The 18241-nt window shown below is 42.9% G+C and overlaps 1 protein-coding gene and 1 non-coding gene across 6 annotated transcripts in view; both read right to left on the bottom strand.

The window, feature by feature from the left end:
• ANO10 (anoctamin 10) overlaps positions 1 to 12540 on the bottom strand; it is a 214115-nt gene extending 201575 nt beyond the window's left edge. For 3 of the 5 annotated variants that reach the window (XM_061396156.1, XM_061396152.1, XM_061396155.1), the window contains exons 1-3: positions 12453 to 12525; positions 3913 to 4062; positions 509 to 706 (exon numbers count right to left, since the gene is read on the bottom strand). In XM_061396156.1, the coding sequence (XP_061252140.1) occupies positions 509 to 706; positions 3913 to 4051 (337 nt within the window). In that variant the 5' untranslated portion in view covers positions 4052 to 4062; positions 12453 to 12525. Of the gene's footprint in view, positions 1 to 508; positions 707 to 3912; positions 4066 to 12452 lie in introns of all 5 variants that reach the window. The other 2 variants (XM_061396157.1, XM_061396153.1) reach the window with 1 other exon arrangement.
• A 4587-nt stretch (positions 12541 to 17127) lies between these two features.
• Positions 17128 to 17196, bottom strand: LOC133235815 (small nucleolar RNA SNORD36). Its single transcript, XR_009732677.1, has one exon. It is a non-coding gene; the product is annotated as a small nucleolar RNA SNORD36 (small nucleolar RNA).
• Between the last annotated feature and the right edge of the window lie 1045 nt (positions 17197 to 18241).

Here is an 18241-nt window from a genome sequence, read left to right on the forward strand (position 1 = left end):
AAGCAACCTCCCACTCTGCTTTCACAGCCATCCTGGATTTCACAGTTCTTTCCAGAAATCACTCTCTTCTGAAACCCCCTTTGAGGCCAGAACAGAAGCAGGATAGGGAATTATAGGATATGAAATACTACTGTGCTTCTTACTTATATCAATCTAATGAACATCACCATTCTAAGACTTAGAATTATATAAATAAGTGACATATGTCAGTTTATGTTCATCTATTCCAGAGGTTACAAAGTAAATCTGCAGCCCCAAACCTGATCCCACCTGGTTTGATAAATAAAATTTTATTGGTACATAGCCTCATTCATTTGCTTCTTATGGCTGTAGGCTGCTTTTGCTGGACAAAGGTTGTGCTGAATAACTATGACAGATCATAGTGTCCACACAGCCTAAAATATTTACTATCAGGCCCTTTACTGAAAAACTTTGCTGACCCCTGATCTATTCATCAAAGACTTCCTTTTGATAAATTGATTCTGATAGAAACAACCTTGGAACTTACCATCAAAATCTTTGAAGCTGTGTCGGGTTCCATACGTGAAGGCTCTCATGGTGTTATCACTGCACTCTTTTACCAATCCCACTGCTTCTGCCCCCAGCAACAATCGAATCTTGGAGGCACCGACAAGATATAAGTTCTGATTTTCTAGTGTTTCTTTTTCATATTTATTTAACAACGGTCTAAACGACAGCTGAGCACCTTCGGAAACAAAAGATGAGCAGAATCTTAGAAACTGATAAACATAAAAGTTTCAAATATGAAAGCCTTTTAAGTAAGTATTCTGTTTCTAGTTTGGCAGAAGGCAAATAAATTATATTAATGATTTGAATCCATCTCCCAAATAAATAATAAATAAAAGTTAAGTTGGGGAAGGCAGTTCTTTATAGCTTTTTGAAATAAACGTCAAAACTGGAAACTGTAATAAGTGGCTTGTCAGTTACTCAAATTAGAAGTAGATATTAGACAAGAATAAAATATTTGTTAGCTCTAAATATAAAATTGCGCTAAGTAAAAACATGAAGCAAAAGGATATAATATAAAAAATACAAAAATTTAAGAAAATTAATTTGAAATAAAATATCCCAATAAAAATGCAATAAATGTAACACAATTATAGAAGATTACAGATTGTGTGAATGTTAAATACTGAATAATAAAGAGTAAAATAATTTTTCAATGATTTTTCCCATAAATATTAATACATTCAATTAGGTTTAAAGCAGATATTGTTACTTGATACTGTATATGTAATTATTTCACTTAAAAGATTGTAGAAAAAGGAATTTTTCCTAATTTTTAATTTTTATCTACATCAGACTTTTTAAGGTATGTTTATATCTTTACTATTTATCCTGTATGAAGTGTTGACAGGAGTTATAAAAATACCAATCAGATGGAACAGGATAATGAGCAGAATTTATATTTTACTTACCCAGGGGGTTAGTAAGGTTAACTTGCTATGGCATTATTATTTAGGTACTTTACAACAGAGGCGTTTAAGGCTTTAATTAAAAAACAAATAAAAGATCTGTTCAATTTAAAGAAAACACAAATGGCTCTTAAACAGAAAATCCTTAATGTCATCCATATTAAGATAAATGCAAAACACCACCAATATGTTATTTTTCACTTCTCACACTACAAAAATCAAGTCAGATTGAAAAAATAGGTGGTGGGGGTGTTAGCCATGAAAGTGCTCCACTCCACCCAGATCTCCCCTCCAAAGAATTTGCTGTGAGAAGCAGAGCTGACCGACAGCCATCTGCTTGTCCCCCTTTGGCTGCTGCACCCCCACACCTAGGCCATGGGCTGAACCCCACAGGACAGTGGAATGAAGCCATTGTGCAATGCTGAGCCTGGCTAATATGTTCTCAGAACCATGCTATAGTCTGAGGCTTTTCCTATCCAAGTCTCCTTCCTTCCCTCTCTCCTTTCACAAGCTTCAGACACGCACCAAAGTCAGAAGGCTATCATTGTCTAAGCCTGCTCCTTCCTACTTTATCTTTCTACAGATGATCCTCTCTACAAACCTCCTGTGCATTAAATCCCACTTGGCATCTCTTGCTTGAAAGACCCAAACGACACAGCATGTAGGGAAGGTACTCTTAGACATGGCTAGGGGAACAAAAACTGCTATAACCTTCATGGAGAACCATGAAGAGAACCATGAATGTTGTTCTGAAAAAGAGCACTCTCTCATTGCAATCCCCCACCCGTGAAGCAATGATTTGTTCATGTGATTCCTTTAGGGTTTGTTTTCATGTCACCAGACAACATGCTTTTAGAGCTATTTTTTTTTTTAACTTTGGAAAATGAGGATTAAACTCTCTTTCCAACCCACCTCCCTCATTTCTACCCACCATTCTCACAGTATCATTATATCATCCTTTTCATTCCATCAACAGTACTTTCATTATTATGGCTACATACATTATAGTTGAGCCTTACAATGTGTTAGGATTTTCCTTTCCTACAACTTACCATTTTCCCAAAAGTTGGTATCTAGCTTGTTTCATAATGTGCTTAATATACTTATTGATAATTCAATCCCCCAAGCTAACTGATTAAGTCTTCCCTCAATACACTGTCATGAGAAAGAGTCTGACAACAACATCTTTTCAGAGATCTTATCTTTACCCTCACACGTTGTTGGCAGCTGGGTGAGTTCAGAATTCTAGACTGAAACCATTTTCCTTCAGAAATGAAGATATTCCTTCACTGCCTTCTAGCTTCCAGTGTTTCTGACCTAGCTTCTTTTTTTGGAAGTCCGTAGTGTCTTCCTGTCCCCAGGATTCTGAAACATTCCAATCATATACACCAGTTTCAGCCAGTCTGGGCATTGCATGGGCCCATTCAATCTGAAAAAGCATACACCAGTCCTGAGTTTTTCTTTGACGATTTCTTCCTCTCCTTTTTCTCTGTTTCCTTTCTAGAACTCCTTTTATTCAGAGGTATATACCTCCTGGACACTTTTAGGGGGTGTTTTCTGTAGTTATATGAAGTATCTGATGAAGGACTGATGCTAAGGCTGAAGCTCCAATACTCTGGCCACCTGATGTGAAGAGACGATTCACAGGAAAAGACCTTGATGCTGGGAAAGATTGAGGGCAAGAGAAGGGGACGACAGAGGATGAGATGGTTGGATGGCATCACTGACTCGATGGACATGAGTTTGAGCAGACTCAGGGAGATGGTGAAGGACAGGGAAGCTGGGCATACTGCAGTTCACGGGGTCGCTGAGACACAACTTGGCGAATGAACAATGACAACAAAGTGTCTGCTCCACCTCTTTCCCAGGTCCAGCCCCCTTTTTGCCAGAGCTGAGGGTTAAACTTTGGCTTCTTCCATGAAGTCATCCCTTACCACCCTGAAAAGCATCACCAAGCATCACTTCTTCCTTCCCTTGACTTTCATAGCAAGTACACATACGAGACTCATTTTTAAGTATCATGCGCTATTTTGTAACAGTTTTTTCATTAGCTTTTTGCCTATTCCTTTGACTTCCTGGATCTAGCATTCAGTCTCCTTACCCTGACAGTAATATCTTTGCTGGCAGAGACATGTTTCTGTTCCTCTTAGCATCACAACCAACACACAAAGAATACTCAAAGACATTCATACATTTGACAAATATTTATTAAGTACCTACTATGCACCAGGTACTGTACACAGGCGCAGAGTTTACAGCTGTGAACAAAATCACTCAGGGTGTTTATGGTCTAAGAGAGACTTACAACCTAACGTTGACTTAAGACCTCCTTTCAAGTCCTAGGTATAGAACAAAGAGCAAAGAAATGACCATGAATTTTTAAAATAGATCAACCAGAAAACTGTGAAACACGTTTGTAAATGCAGTTTTATTCAAGTGGGCATGACTAAATCGGAGTAATATTTATTTTGCTCACCTCCATCTTTCTTTTTAGTGATGATTCGGTTTTTCAGCCATTCTTTGGTTTCTTCCTTGACATCCTGAGCAAGTTCTATGACGACCAAAGGCGTGAAAGAACTCTCATGAGTATCCAGAGCAGATAAGGTCACTTTCATCTTTGACAAACCTGCTGAAAATAAGAAGTAAACATGGGTTCTCACGGAAAAAAAACAAATATAGACTATATCTGTATTTTCTCTTAATGAAAATTAACCACAATTCACCACAAGTCTGGCTTCTTAGACAAAAGGAATTTTCCCATGATCCAGATGGGTTACATGCCAGGCTCACCCAATGGTTCACAGCACCTGTGGGGGCCAGGCCCTGTACAAAAACAAGGGAACAACACCCTTGTCTGTAAGCAGATCAGAATATGGTGGAGGGGACATTCAGGTAAGTGATGGCATAACAGTGTAAAAGGTACTCTCACAAGAGAACTAAGAAAGTATTTACAGACGGTGTGACGGACCTGAACAGGACTTAGAAAGCTGAACGAGAGTTTGCCAGGTGGACAATGGATGGCATGCCAGGTAGAGGAAATAGAGTGCCCCCTACAAAATAACGATGAAAAATAGCCAAGAGACTCAGAGAAATAGAAGTGATTAGTTACGGCTGGAGCATGAACTCTGTTTTAGGGGAAGGAGGATGGGAATGGACCGGTACCTAATGATGGCTCCTGACTATTACAAAGCAACTGCGCCTTGTCAACATACAACAGAAGTCACCAATTCATTATGAGCAGGGAGCTGACACACTCCAGTTTCATGTTGCAGTATGCAGTCTATGTCCCCAGCACCAGCTGCCCCTCCCAGTGTCCTTAACTTTCTCAGAGGTATCATCTTTATCTCTGTTACCAAGCCTGAAAATTGTCACAGTCAATCTGGAGACCCACTGATGGTATCAGTCACTAAGGCCTAACGACCTCCCTTTAAAGTGTTTCTCAGGTCAATCTCTCTAACTCAGTGATTCTCATCAGGGGCACTTTTCAGACTTTGGACTCCTTTATTCTAACTTTGTACTTAATGGAAGTTTTAATGACTCCAAAGCACAAGTGCAAATCAATTATTGGGTACAATCACAGAAGGTGTGACCAACAACACAGGGCATCTTTCCTTTCTTTGGGGGAACTCACGGTCTTGCAGCAAGCTGATTAAACAGACCAAGACTGGCCTGGACTCATAAGCTTTTGTTTTTCACTAACAGAGCATAAGTTTTGTTTGGGGCAACACAGGTATTATAAATTAATGCTGGATGTAAATTATACTACAAATACACCAGGAATGCTATTTCCAGGTATCAGCCAAATGAGAGTCAGCAGGCTAGGCTGCCAAGTCAAAATAGGACTGAGTTCTCACCTTCAAATAGCTAATAATGTGGTAAGGAATTATATAGAACGACAAAAGAGTTAGCTATTAGAGCTATGGGAACTCAGAATACCTCATACACAAAAGTAAACGGTCCAGCAAAGAGGGAAGCATGTTCTATGCAGGGAACAACACGTGTAAAGTCAATGAAGTGAGGGTAAAGTCCTGACCAGAGCAGGGTGATAACCTGCTTGTGAGCTGCAACCATATGGGAAAGTCTGCTGCCATTTACATCTGACTCAACAGTCAGTAAGAAGTCACTGGAGGTTTTTGAGCAGAGGACTATGTGCCAGGGTGATATAAATCCCAACTGGTACATTTAGGGGCCTTTTGTCCTGGTATGCTTTCAATTCCTTTGAACCTCTTAAATTCCTCATAACAAAAAGTTTGGGAAAAGGTTAATCTACCAATAGACTATAGAAGCTTACCATCATCATCTTTTACATGGAAATATCAAATACAACAAACATTAATCATGGGGTGACTATGGGCCAGGTCATGATGGAGTCTAAAGGTACAAAAGTAAATAAGGTCGACATCTTACTTTTGAGAAGCAAGGATACATCAAATCATTCTAACACACAGACTCAGTGCTGGGTTGACCAAAAAGTTCATTCGGGTTTTTCTATTGCAGCTTATGGAAAATGTGAAAGAACTTATTGGCCAATAACCAGAGGGACAGGGCTAAACTGAGGAGGCAAAATGACTTTCTGGGAAGGGAGCCTGAGAACTAGAAAGCCTTCAACTTGCAGAAGATACACAGATGACTCCATGGTTTCTAACCAGGGACATGGGAAGAATGGCTGTATATGAGCAAACAGCAAAGATGGAAGGAATGGTGAGGATAATATGACAGTAAAGGAAGGGCTCAACAGGACATATGTGCACAGGCATCAAAGGTCAAAGCTTGGCTGCCTTTATGCACTGCCTAATGTAAGTGAAAGAAATGGCAACCCACTCCAGTATTCTTGCCTGGAGAATCCCATGGACAGACTGGCCTGGTAGGCTACAGCCCATGGGGTCACAAGAGTAGGACACAGTGACTAAAGCACCACCAAAGTGAGTGAGAATTATTCACAATCAACAGGTCATAAAACAATCTTTCTGAGAAACTAGAGGCAGGTTTCAGTTCTCAAGAAGCATATGAGCTCTATCTAGAAATTCACAATGAATACTTGTTCCTTTCAGTCTCCAAGCATGACCTTAACCTTAAAAAGATGTCCCATATGTTACAGACAAAATGTCACAATCTCTGATATACAAAGAATTCTTACAAATCAACAACAGGAAAATACAAGAAAAACTGAAATGACAAGTCACAAAGAAGAAATAAAGAGGACAACACACTTGAAAAGATGTTCAAAGTTACTAAGAAAAGAATGCAAAGTAACAATGAGATGTTTTCCCTTTTCAGATTTGTTGAAAGGTGGACAGAACCCAGATGGTCTGGCACAAGAGCAGAAAAGTTGGCATTTTCACATATTGCTGTCAGATGTTAATTCCACCTTCCCATAAAGAACAGTAGCAATCTGAAAAATGGTATTCAATACACCATTCAAGAGAACATTGCCAGTTCTAGGAATTTATGTTGTTGTCCAGTTGTTCAGTCATGTCCGACTCAGATCACTCCAGGCTTCCCTGTCCTTCACTATGTCCGGGAGTTTGCTCAATTTCATGCCCACTGAGTCAATGATGCCATCCAACCATCTCTTCCCCCATGGCCCCCTTCTCCTTTTGCCTTCAATTTTTCCCAGCATCAGGGTCTTTTCCAAAGAGTTGGCTCCTTCACATCAGGTGGCCAAAGTATTGGAGCTTCAGCATCAGTCCTCCTAATGAATATTCAGGAATTTATACCAAAACTATAATAAAAAATGTACACAAAAGAAGTTCATTACAAGTCTTTTTTCTATCTTTCCTATAATTGTCAAACAGGAGAGCGGCTAAATAAAGTCTATTATACAACAGAATCATTAATACCAGGATACAGATCCAACTCCATTAACATGAGAATGTTTTATAACACACTATAAGGTAAAAATGCAGAGTGTGACCCCATTTATGAATATATATAATCCACCATAATTGTAAAATGACAACACTAGCTACTGCATTCAAAGCACTGGGCTATGTTTTTCTTTTTCTTTTTTCTTTTTTGGCTGTGCTGCTCTGCATGCAGGAACCTAAAGCTTCCTGACCAGGAATGAACTCATGGCCCCTACAGTAGAAGCTCAAAGTCCTAAACACTGGATCACCAGGGAATTCCCCAAGACTATACATTTTTTGGCTCAGTCAGTAAAGAATCTGCCTGCAATGTGGGAGACCTGGGTTCGACCTCTGGGTTGGGAGGATCCCCTGAAGGAGGACATGGCAACCCACTCTGGTATTCTTGCCTGAAGAATTCCCATGGACAGAGGAGCCTGGCGAGCTACAGACCATGGGTCACATAGAGTCGGCCACGACTGAGCGACTAAGCATACAAGAGTCTCACACCAACCTCGTGAAGAAGGAATTTCAATGTTTTCACTTTACAGATGAGAAAACTGAGGTGATAGAAGTAAAACAGTCCACATCACAGTTGCAAAGAGGGGAACTGGGCTTCAAAACCAGACAGCCTGATGCCAGAGCTCACAGCCTTAACCACAAGTGTGTATATATACCTACTCATCACATATGACAGACTTGTGTATTATACACACTTGTGTTAGTCACAGGTGGGTATGTGCACTTAATAAAAATTCCATCAATGATTAGGCAGATATATTTTTCCTTGGCCATTTCCAGGTAGTAGGATCCATGATAATTTTTATTTTCTTTACATTTTTCTTCCTAATTTGAATTTTAGTGAGCACGTATTTCTTATGATTAGAAACAAATACCTTCTATGTTTATAAAACAGAAGACTCAACTTTTCAATAACAGGTGGAAAATATACACTGCAGTAATGACCAAAACATACTTCTAAAATGACATATGCAATATAATATTTTGTTTTACTCCTAAAATTAAAAACATATTAACTTTGAACACAAGAAGTTGCCAAGCTTCAAAAGATTCTTTTGTTTAGTTTTGGGTAAAAGCATATAACGGAGAAGGCAATGGCACCCCACTCCAGTACTCTTGCCTGGAAAATCCCATGGATGGAGGAGCCTGGAAGGCTGCAGTCCATGGGGTCGCTGAGGGTCGGACACGACTGAGTGACTGAACTGAACTGACTGAAGTTATACAACCATTGTAGCAGAAAGAGGACTGAAATCCAGCACTCTTTCAATGATACCATGCCGTATGCAAAGAACCTTTTTTCCCCCTTTTTATGAACTTAGCCAATAATATTGGTTTATAGTCTCACCACAGCAGTGGCCGTACCACAGCTGTGTAGCCAGCCACATGCTTTCGATCATTAAGAGACTCACAGACTAACATAAATGCCAGTGCTGCTTAGGCTCTGCTCTGAGCAGTTCAATGGAGCTTGGTAAGCTTTGACCCCTCCAAGGCTCCGGTACACAAGATGCTCTTGGAGCATCTTTCAACACTGCTTGTTTTCAGGTGCTTCACACATGTGCCACCCACTGGGCCACAGCGTACCTATGGGCTGGGTGACCTAAGAGACAGGAACCTCTCTTAAATGACCATGGTCCTGTCCCTGAAGCCCTGTGCCCTCCTTCCCGGGCCCTCTACTCAGGGAATTTCCATCACTGCACAGTATCATGCCTGTGGATGCTCTCTCCTCAGGCAGTCCTGCCCCTCTCTGGGCTCTGCATGCAACATCACTCTTGTGGTTCACTGACCAGTGCAATCCAGGCCTGCTCCAAACCCACCTCTCCACATGGGCGGGCCCAACAGAGGGGATATCAAGTGTAAGGTGGTAAAAATAAGAAACCTCACGGCGGCCAGGGCTAAGCCGAGTTCTGCAATCCACTTTCACCAGAGGGTCTTAATTGGAGCTGGCTTCACTGTTACAATGCACACTAGACTAGTGTGTGTGTGTGTTGTTAGTCACTCAGTTGTGTCTAACTCTTTGAGACCCCACAAACTGTAGCCTGCCAGGCTTCTCTGTCCATGGAATTCTTCAGGCAAGCGTACTGGAGTGGATTGCCATTTCCTTCTCCAGAGGATCTTCCCGACCCAGGGACTGAACCCTGGTTGCCTGCATCGCAGGCAGATTCTTTACCACTTGAGTAGTATGTGGAACCAGAAAACCAGGTGGGGGGACATGGTGGGTTTAAGTGTGGGCATGGCAGAGGGCCTCACAGTTCCTGTTGGGGCCAATCTGAAAACAGGCAATGACTGAACACATAGATTTCCTGGGCACAAGAGAGTAGAATGATTTCTGCTACCATAGCCAGTGTCCCCTTTTATCCAGAAAGTTGGCCAGGCCAGCACCCAGGAATAACTACACGACACAGAGCAGCTAGGTTCCATATACTCTTGGCACAGGGTCAGTAGACAGCCATCCCAAACTCTTTCTCCTTTATTATGTATTGAATTGCACACAGGCTAAAGGAGACCTACAAAGGAACTGGCTCCTGGTTGCTTTTATGTTAGCTACTGGAATCACTTGCCTATTATAAGAGCGACATCCTGACCACATGGTGGCCGAAACGCACGTGCGCAAAGAAACTCACCGTGATTCAACCAAGAGGGCAGGGGGTGTTCACATATTTTATCAAGGATCAAAAAAAAAAAAAAAAAAGAATAACAACCCCTTACTTCTCTTCTTGAGTTTGGGTAAAGAAGAAAAGTCAATGGAATTATCATTAATTCAAAGAATAATAATAAGTAAATGGACAAGGCTGTCTTTAGGAATCACCTTACGTCAGACTCAAGGAGAAGCTCTGATCAAAATGACAAAATTACTTTCAGTCATAAAGTAGAGCAGGATCATGTCCGTGAAAGAAAACTGAAGGGCTACAATGATCAAGCTGGAAGATGAGAGAGATTTCCTAGGAGAAAAGTTACAATTTTAAAGGCCGGTGGTAGAAGGAAAAGGGACAGGACCCCTCCTAGGGCTCCTGAGGTCTAAGACAACTTAGAGACAGCCTCTAAAACCTCGGCAGGTAGTTAATTATGAGAGCAATTGTGAGACAGTCCCCCTTGAGACCTAGGGCAGCTGCCCCTCAGAGTCACCTAAGATGTGGGCAGATCTGAGAATGGAACTTGAGCACCACACACCTCCACCCCTCACTAGAGTTCCACACGGACACCCCCAACACAGGGAAGATGCTGAGGCCCATTCCCTGAGGTACATACCTGGGAACCTCCCGGCCTCAGGACTCCACAGAAAGGTGTGGGAGAGTTGAGACATGATGCCATAAAGACGACCTGGTCACAGCTGCCCACACCTGATTACATGCTGCACTCAATAGTCTGTCTACATTTAGCACCCCAGACACTGTCAAGATTTCTGCTTCTTTGGGCTGGAATAATGTCTGAGAACCTAGAGCAACACTGAAACTCCTCCCCAAGCACAAGACCTGGCACACAGCTGAACCGCTCCTAAGTGATAAAAGAATGAATTCACCTGATGAACACACCACCATTTACGAAGATGTTTAGGGAGAATTTTCAATGATCCAGGAAAATGCTAAAAATACAAAAGGAAAAAACCAAAACACAAAGTAAAACAATATGACCCTAATTATGTAATATGTACATTTAGTTATTTAGAATTCCCTGGTAGCTCAGGCGGTAAAGAATCTGCCTGCAGTGCAGGAGACCCGGGTTCAGTTCCTGGGTTGGGAGGATCCCCTGGAGAAGGAAATGGCAACCCACTCAAGTATTCTTGCCTGGAAAATCCAAAAGGCAGAGGAGCCTGGCGGGCTACGGTCCATGGGGTCACAAGAGTCAGGCATTACTTAGTGTCGAAACCACCAAACGTTTAGTTATGCAAAAAAAACAAAAATAAAGAAGAATTGCATCAAAATATCAGAGTTGGTGAAATAACATGGAGTTTTAATGTTCATCCCTTATACTTTTCTCTATCTTCTGAGTTTTCTTACAATGAAGAAAAGTTTCACTTAGCTTGTTGATTTGTTTTTTTAAGTGCACACGCTTTCCAATTTACCAGGACTTTTCTTTCCCTTTCCAGTATTTTAGGGTCTTTTCAATTTCATTCTTCATCTGCAGTTCTACAATTTAGCAATATGTGGTCATAACAGATACGATCTACTTTCCACAGTTAATTTACAATTGTCTGTCACACTCACAGAATGGGCTGTTAGAAAACATCTAGTTCTTTCATGTAACTTTAAATGGAAAGTAATCACAAAAGAAAGATTTAATTTTTTTTTAAAACCTCACAGGATTCGATTTTTAAACATTAAAACTCTATACACGATTTAAAATATTTTAAATATTTGTGATGTTTTTCAGTCCGAATAAACAACCTCAACTCTGAACTCTGTAAGGGTGGGACCTCCATACACGGTCTGGGTTGCTGGAATAGGGTTTTACAGAGGACAGCGCCCACCAACGCTGGCGCGGCCAGGGCTCCAGGTAAATGAGGAGAAGCACCTGGTCCAGTCACAGCTCTCAGGTGTCCCAGGCACTACCCTTGATTTGCATCTATTATTTAAGCTGCGCGATGTGTCCCTGTTGAAAGCCTGGAAACTCGATCACCCCAATGTGAGAAACAGCAGAACTCACAAGCTGGCTGGGGTCACACGCTTTCCGACTGTCCAAGGAAGCGTGAATCACCGGCCCCCGTGAGCTGGTCCTTCCCCAAAACGCCCTTCACTGGGCTTCGCCGACTTCTTCACCCCGAATCACCTCATTCCCCATAGGTCTGGAACACCTCAAGCCCCCGCATCCTGCCTCCACAAGCCACCGGAGTTCAACCTCACCAGATTTCTTCTATGAACCCTCCACCTCAGACCAACCCTGGCCCTCTGCAGCGTCCAAGCCTGCGAATGCCACTCCCACCTGCACTCCTCCCCGCTCCGCCCCCCGACTCGAAAAATACCCAACCTCGGCGTCCCTCCCGGTCCCATTTCCCCACTCCCGGATTGCCAGCCCCGGAAGGTACACCGGGAAGGAAGGGTGGCGGCCAGGAGTCCCTGGAAGCGTCGCGCCGCCACCCGGCAGCCCACACTCAACGACCCGCAGAGACCTGGGCTCTGGCCGCCGAGTGTCAGGGGTCGCCGGCCCCCTACCCCACTCACCCGCCGCCTCAGCGCTCCACGTCTTCGGGGGCGGGCCCGAGAGCCGGCGAGTCCCGGAGGCCTGGCGAGCAACTCTCGGGGCTAGAGGCGGGCTGGGGCCTGCGGGGCGGGCGCCGCTGAGCGCTGCGGGTGGCGGGCGTGGCGGGGCTGAGACGCAATCTCGCGCAGGCGGGGCGGGGCCGCGGTGGGGGTAGGCGGGGCTTGGTGCTGGGGCCTTGCGGTGAGTCACCCCCGGCGGAGAGACGTGGCTGCCCCAGAGAAACGCTAGACGAGCCAAACCCCGCTGTCGCCTGCATTGAGAGCTGAGGCTGCTAAGGAAAAGGGTTGCCTTTAGGGCTGTCACTCCGCGTGGCGGCGGGCCCACGGTAGGAGAGGCGGGGCCTCGCAGGGCTGTCCAGCAGGACGGGGGCAGGACCAAAATGGAGAGGCGGGGCCTCCTAGGACTGGGCTGTCACTCCAAGAGTCCAACGGCGACCCCTAAAGAAATATGCCCTTTTCACATTTTCCTCTTTTCCTGTCTCTTACTGGGGCTTCCCTGGTGGCTCAGTGGTAAAGAATTCTCCTGTCAATGCAGGAGACGCAGGAGATGCAGGATCGAGCCACCGATTGGGAAGATCCCCTGGCGAAGGAAATAGCAACCTTCTCCAGTATTCTTATCTGTAAAATTCCATGGACAAGAGCAGCCTCGCAGGCTGTGGTCCAGGAGGTTGCCAGGAGTCGGACACGACTGAGTGAGCACAGAAGGTCCACAGTCCAACTTTCTTGTCACTTTCAAATATAAGAATGTCTCATTTTAGTTGTAATTCACTTTCAGGTAATGAAAAGTCCAAATACAGTATATTATTAAAACTTCATATCCAATACAGCCAAATATCTTATAGATTATAGCCTCCTAGCCCCGCCTTCCCCTACCTCGGAGAAAATCTCTTACTCTCCCTTTTTTCTCCACCCTAGCTAGGTTAGTCTCCCTGCTCTATTCACCAGACACCCTCTACCACCTTTGCCACCTCCCACCTCGGGATCTGTGCCCTGGGGTTTTGTTCCCTCTGCTTTCAAAGCTCTTTGTTAATTAAGGAGATGATTTATTTCCTTCCTTCCTTCCCTCACAGGAACCTGGAATCAAATCCCATCTTCTCACCGAGGCCCTTTCTAACTATTCTTTAATACCTGCTCTCCAGTCCATCCCACCATCTTACCTTCAGTTCAGTTCAGTAGCTCAGTCGTGTCCGACTCTTTGCGACCCCATGAATCGCAGCACGCCAGGCCTCCCTGTCCATCACCAACTCCTGGAGTTCACTCAAACTCACGTCCATCGAGTCAGTGATGCCATCCAGCCATCTCATCCTCTGTCGTCCCCTTCTCCTCCTGCCTCCAATCCCTCCCAGCATCAGAGTCTTTTCCAATGAGTCAAGTCTTCACATGAGGTGGCCAAAGTACTGGAGTTTCAGCTTTAGCATCATTCCTTCCAAAGAACACCCAGGACTGATCTCCTTTAGAATGGACTAGTTGGATCTCCTTGCACTCCAAGGGACTCTCAAGAGTCTTCTCCAACACCACAGTTCAAAAGCATCAATTCTTCTGCACTCAGCTTTCTTCACAGTCCAACTCTCACATCCATACATGTCTACTGGAAAAACCATAGCCTTGACTAGACGAACCTTTGTTGGCAAAGTAATGTCTCTGCTTTTCAGTATGCTATCTAGGTTGGTCATAACTTTCCTTCTGAGGAGTAAGCGTCTTTTAATTTGATGGCTGCAGTCACCATCTGCAGTGATTTTGGAGCCCCCCAAAATACAGTCTGACACTGTTTCCACTGTTTCCCCATCTATTTCCTGTGAAGTGATGGGACCAGATGCCATGATCTTCGTTTTCTGAATGTTGAGCTTTAAGCCAACTTCTTCACTCTCCTCTTTCACTTTCAAGAGTCTCTTTAGTTCTTCTTTGCCTTCTGCCATAAGGGTGGTGTCATCTGCATATCTGAGGTTATTGATATTTCTCCCGGCAATCTTGATTCCAGCTTGTGCTTCTTCCAGCCCAGCATTTCTCATGATGTACTCTGCATATAAGTTAAATAAACAGGGTGACAATATACAGCCTTGACTACTCCTTTTCCTATTTGGAACCAGTCTGTTGTCCCATGTCCAGTTCTAACTGTTGCTTCCTGACCTGCATATAGGTTTCTCAAGAGGCAGGTCAGGTGGTCTGGTATTCCCATCTCTTTCAGAATTTTCCACAGTTTATTGTGATCCACACGGTCAAAGGCTTTGGCATAGTCAATAAAGCAGAAATAGATATTTTTCTGGAACTCTCTTGTTTTTTCGATGATCCAGCGGATATTGGCAATTTGATCTCTGGTTCCTCTTACCTTAACATACTTCTTTTTTCCTTAGTGCTCATCACCTTCTAACGCTTTATATTATTTTTTGTCAATCTTTCACTAGGATGTAAGCTTTACAGGGGCAGAGATTTTTCAGTTTTATCCATGATACATCCCCAGTTAAGGATCCCAGTAATGCAATAACTCTTAAAAGGAATGAGAGAAACAGTGAATGGGCGCTTTCTCCCGCAGTTCGCTGGAGACAGATGCCTGAAGTCCTACAATGCCGGAGAAGCTGGGTCTGCTTTTCTGTCCCCTGACCCTGCTTTGTGTTTTCCAGGTTCAAGACAGGAAAGAGGGAGACCAGGGATAGAGCACAGAAGCCTAATTACTTGGAAGGGACTGTGTGTTGATCTTTCTAGACTCCTAATGCTCTGTCATAGCAGCTTACAACTTATTGATCAGTTCTCCTGTGGCCATCACGGTAGGTGGCCAGAAGTTCTTTTCTCTTCTGAAAATCAGGACAAATTGTTTAGAGGTTCTATAGGTTTAGACATTGATTACTCAATAGACTTTTTTTTTTTCAGCTGCACAATTCCTATTTTCTCATTCCTTGAATTTATGGCCATCTCTCCCTATAACATCTTCTGATATTTATATGCTGGAAGGACTGGAAAAATAAAAATTGAATGGAAATATTAAAAATGCCTTTCACAAAGAGGGTCTCCTTTCATCTCTACAATTAACACATCAAAACTGTAAATATGACAAATTAGTTGTTGGAAAACACAAATGGTAGACTTCAGTTAATGATATGGACTCCTGTATCAGTTAGCTGTGGCTGTGTAACATTATTAGGGATTTCCTTCTTTACCACTCTCCTTTGGGACATTTCTTTCATAATCTGTAGCACCCAGAACATCCTTTTTCCAGTTCTGCTGGCCAGAAAGATAAGAGCTCCTCTGGAGTTTGCTGTCCTTTATATCTGTTGTGCTGCTCTGTGCAGCTGGGGCAGCCCTCAGGGCAATGTTGAGGAGAGAGAGAAAAACTGACAGAGATCCTCCCCCTACTTCATACAAGTGTCCCTCTTCCCATCTCCTCTGACCAGAGGGATAGGTTTTCTATCAGGGTCTAATTATCCATGTCACTGTACTATAGTAATGAAGTACTGTGACTATGAAAGCTCCAGGACAGAGAAGGGAGAAAAAAAAAACAATCATGAATTTTCACCCCTTTCTCCACCTCGTAGCATCCTTTTCATATTTTGTCCAGAGGTTTAAGAGGTAATCAGTGGCAGACATAGGCTGCAATGGAGTTACTCCATTTTGGCCAGAACCAGAACTTATCAATTTAATAAATGAAAAAAAAGTATTAATTTATATTTCTCTTATTATGAATGATGAGACATATGCATTTCATTTGCTACAAATTATTTATGTATTTTGTCTACTTTTCTACTGGATATAGAAATACTTCATATAATCATAAAAATAATTCCTTTCTTAGAAATGAATGTCAAAACTTGTTCTCAGTTTGACATGCCTTTTGAGTTCTCTTATGCTATTTTACTTGCTTTGTTTTTTCCCCTTTGATTGTTTTGGTTTTATTGGCCATGCAGACTTTTCCCATTTCTAATTGGTCAATTTTTACCAAACTTTTGTTTTACTACTTACTACATTTAGTTACATTATACTTAGACCTACACCTCTCTTGTATTACTCTGAAAATCCTTCTATGGTTTCTTCTTCTTTTTGGAAGAACTTTTTATTACTTTTATGTACAGAAAACTCAATAATGTGCACTTGACCAAGTTTGGTGGCTAGTTCTTTGACTTTGCCTTCTCCAGCTTGGCAATATGAGCTACTGATTTTGAACCCTGGACACTGCCTCCCCAATGATGGTAGATCTCACCATATCTGTCATTGTAATTGATCCTGATGACTTCCACCAGTTTAGCCAGTGTGCCCTTGTCTTCTGAGTTGACTTGCGTGAAGGCCACAGTGTGTACAGGTCTTCCCATGGACCAGACGCTCCAGCCTGGCCTTCTCCTTGATTATGAAATAGGGAACCCCACCTTACAACACAGGGCAGGCAGGAAGACCACGATCTGGAAAACAACATTAACTCTAGAGTGTATTTTGAGCAAAAACAGTAACTTAAAAGCTAATGTAGAGAACCTACTGTTTAGCAAAGAGAACTCTACTCAAGGATCTGTGGTGACCTAAATGGGAAAAAAATCTTAAAAAGAGTGATATATGTATAATGGATTCACTTTACTGTACAGCAGAAACTAACACAATGGTGTAAAGCAACTATATTCCAATAATTTTTTTTTTAAAGCTAACATGGTAGCAATTGCTCAGGGTTAAAAAGCTCATGTATTTCTACTTGAAGGTTTAATTGAGAAATTCACATGATTGCCACATGGTTTCTTCCTAATGTTTCATCATCTCATTTTTTTTCCTTTAAAAATTGGACCCATCAGGAATTTATTTTTGATCCAAGTTATGTAGTATAGATCCAACTTTACTTGATATCTTGATAGCTATGCATCTGCCCTACCTCATTTACTAACTAATCCATCTTTCCCTGATAGATTTTAAATGTCACTGTTACCATATATTAAATTTACTTCTGTATTTTTTGACTTTCACAATACACCATTTTGTTTCTTTAAACTCTCCAATATAACCCACCCCGTCTTGAATCCCTCATTCCCATCATGACTGTCTAGGAGAGCAGCCACTGAAGGCTCCCCTTTAGTAAACTTGTTCATTCCAGGCAACAATGCTGCTGCTGCTGCTGCTGCTAAGTCACTTCAGTCGTGTCCGACTCTGTGCAACCCCATAGACAGCAGTCCACCAGGCTCCTCTGTCCCTGGGATTCTCCAGGCAAGAATACTGGAGTGGACTGCCATTTCCTTCTCCATCAGGCAACCACAGGGGATTATTTATGAAACTTTTTCCACTGCATGCCCTAGATTTGCTATAACCCATTTCCCCTGGTAGCTCAGCTGGTAAAGAATCCACCTGCAATGCAGGAGACCCTGGTTCGATTCCTGGGTTGGGAAGATCCCCTGGAGAAGGGATAGGCTACCCACTCCAGTATTCTTGGACTTTCCTGGTGGCTCAGATGGTCAAGAATATGCCTGCAATGTGGAAGACCTGGGTTCAATCCCTGGGTTGGGAAGATTTCCTGGAGAAGGGAACAACTACCCACTCCAGTATTCTGGCCTGGAGAATTCCATGGACAGGGGAGCCTGGTGGGCTACAGTCCACTGGATCAAAGAGAGTCAGACATGACTGAATGACTTTCACTTTCACTTTTCGGGCTTCTCTGGTAGCTCAGTTGGTAAAGAATCTACCTGCAATACAGGAGACCCTGGTTGGACTCCTGAATTGGGAAGATCTCTTGGAGAAGGGATAGACTACCCACTCTAGTATTCTTAGGCTTCCCTGGTGGCTCAGT

This window comes from Bos javanicus, chromosome 22, assembly GCF_032452875.1.
Source record: "Bos javanicus breed banteng chromosome 22, ARS-OSU_banteng_1.0, whole genome shotgun sequence".
Classification (NCBI taxonomy): Eukaryota; Metazoa; Chordata; class Mammalia; order Artiodactyla; family Bovidae; genus Bos; species Bos javanicus.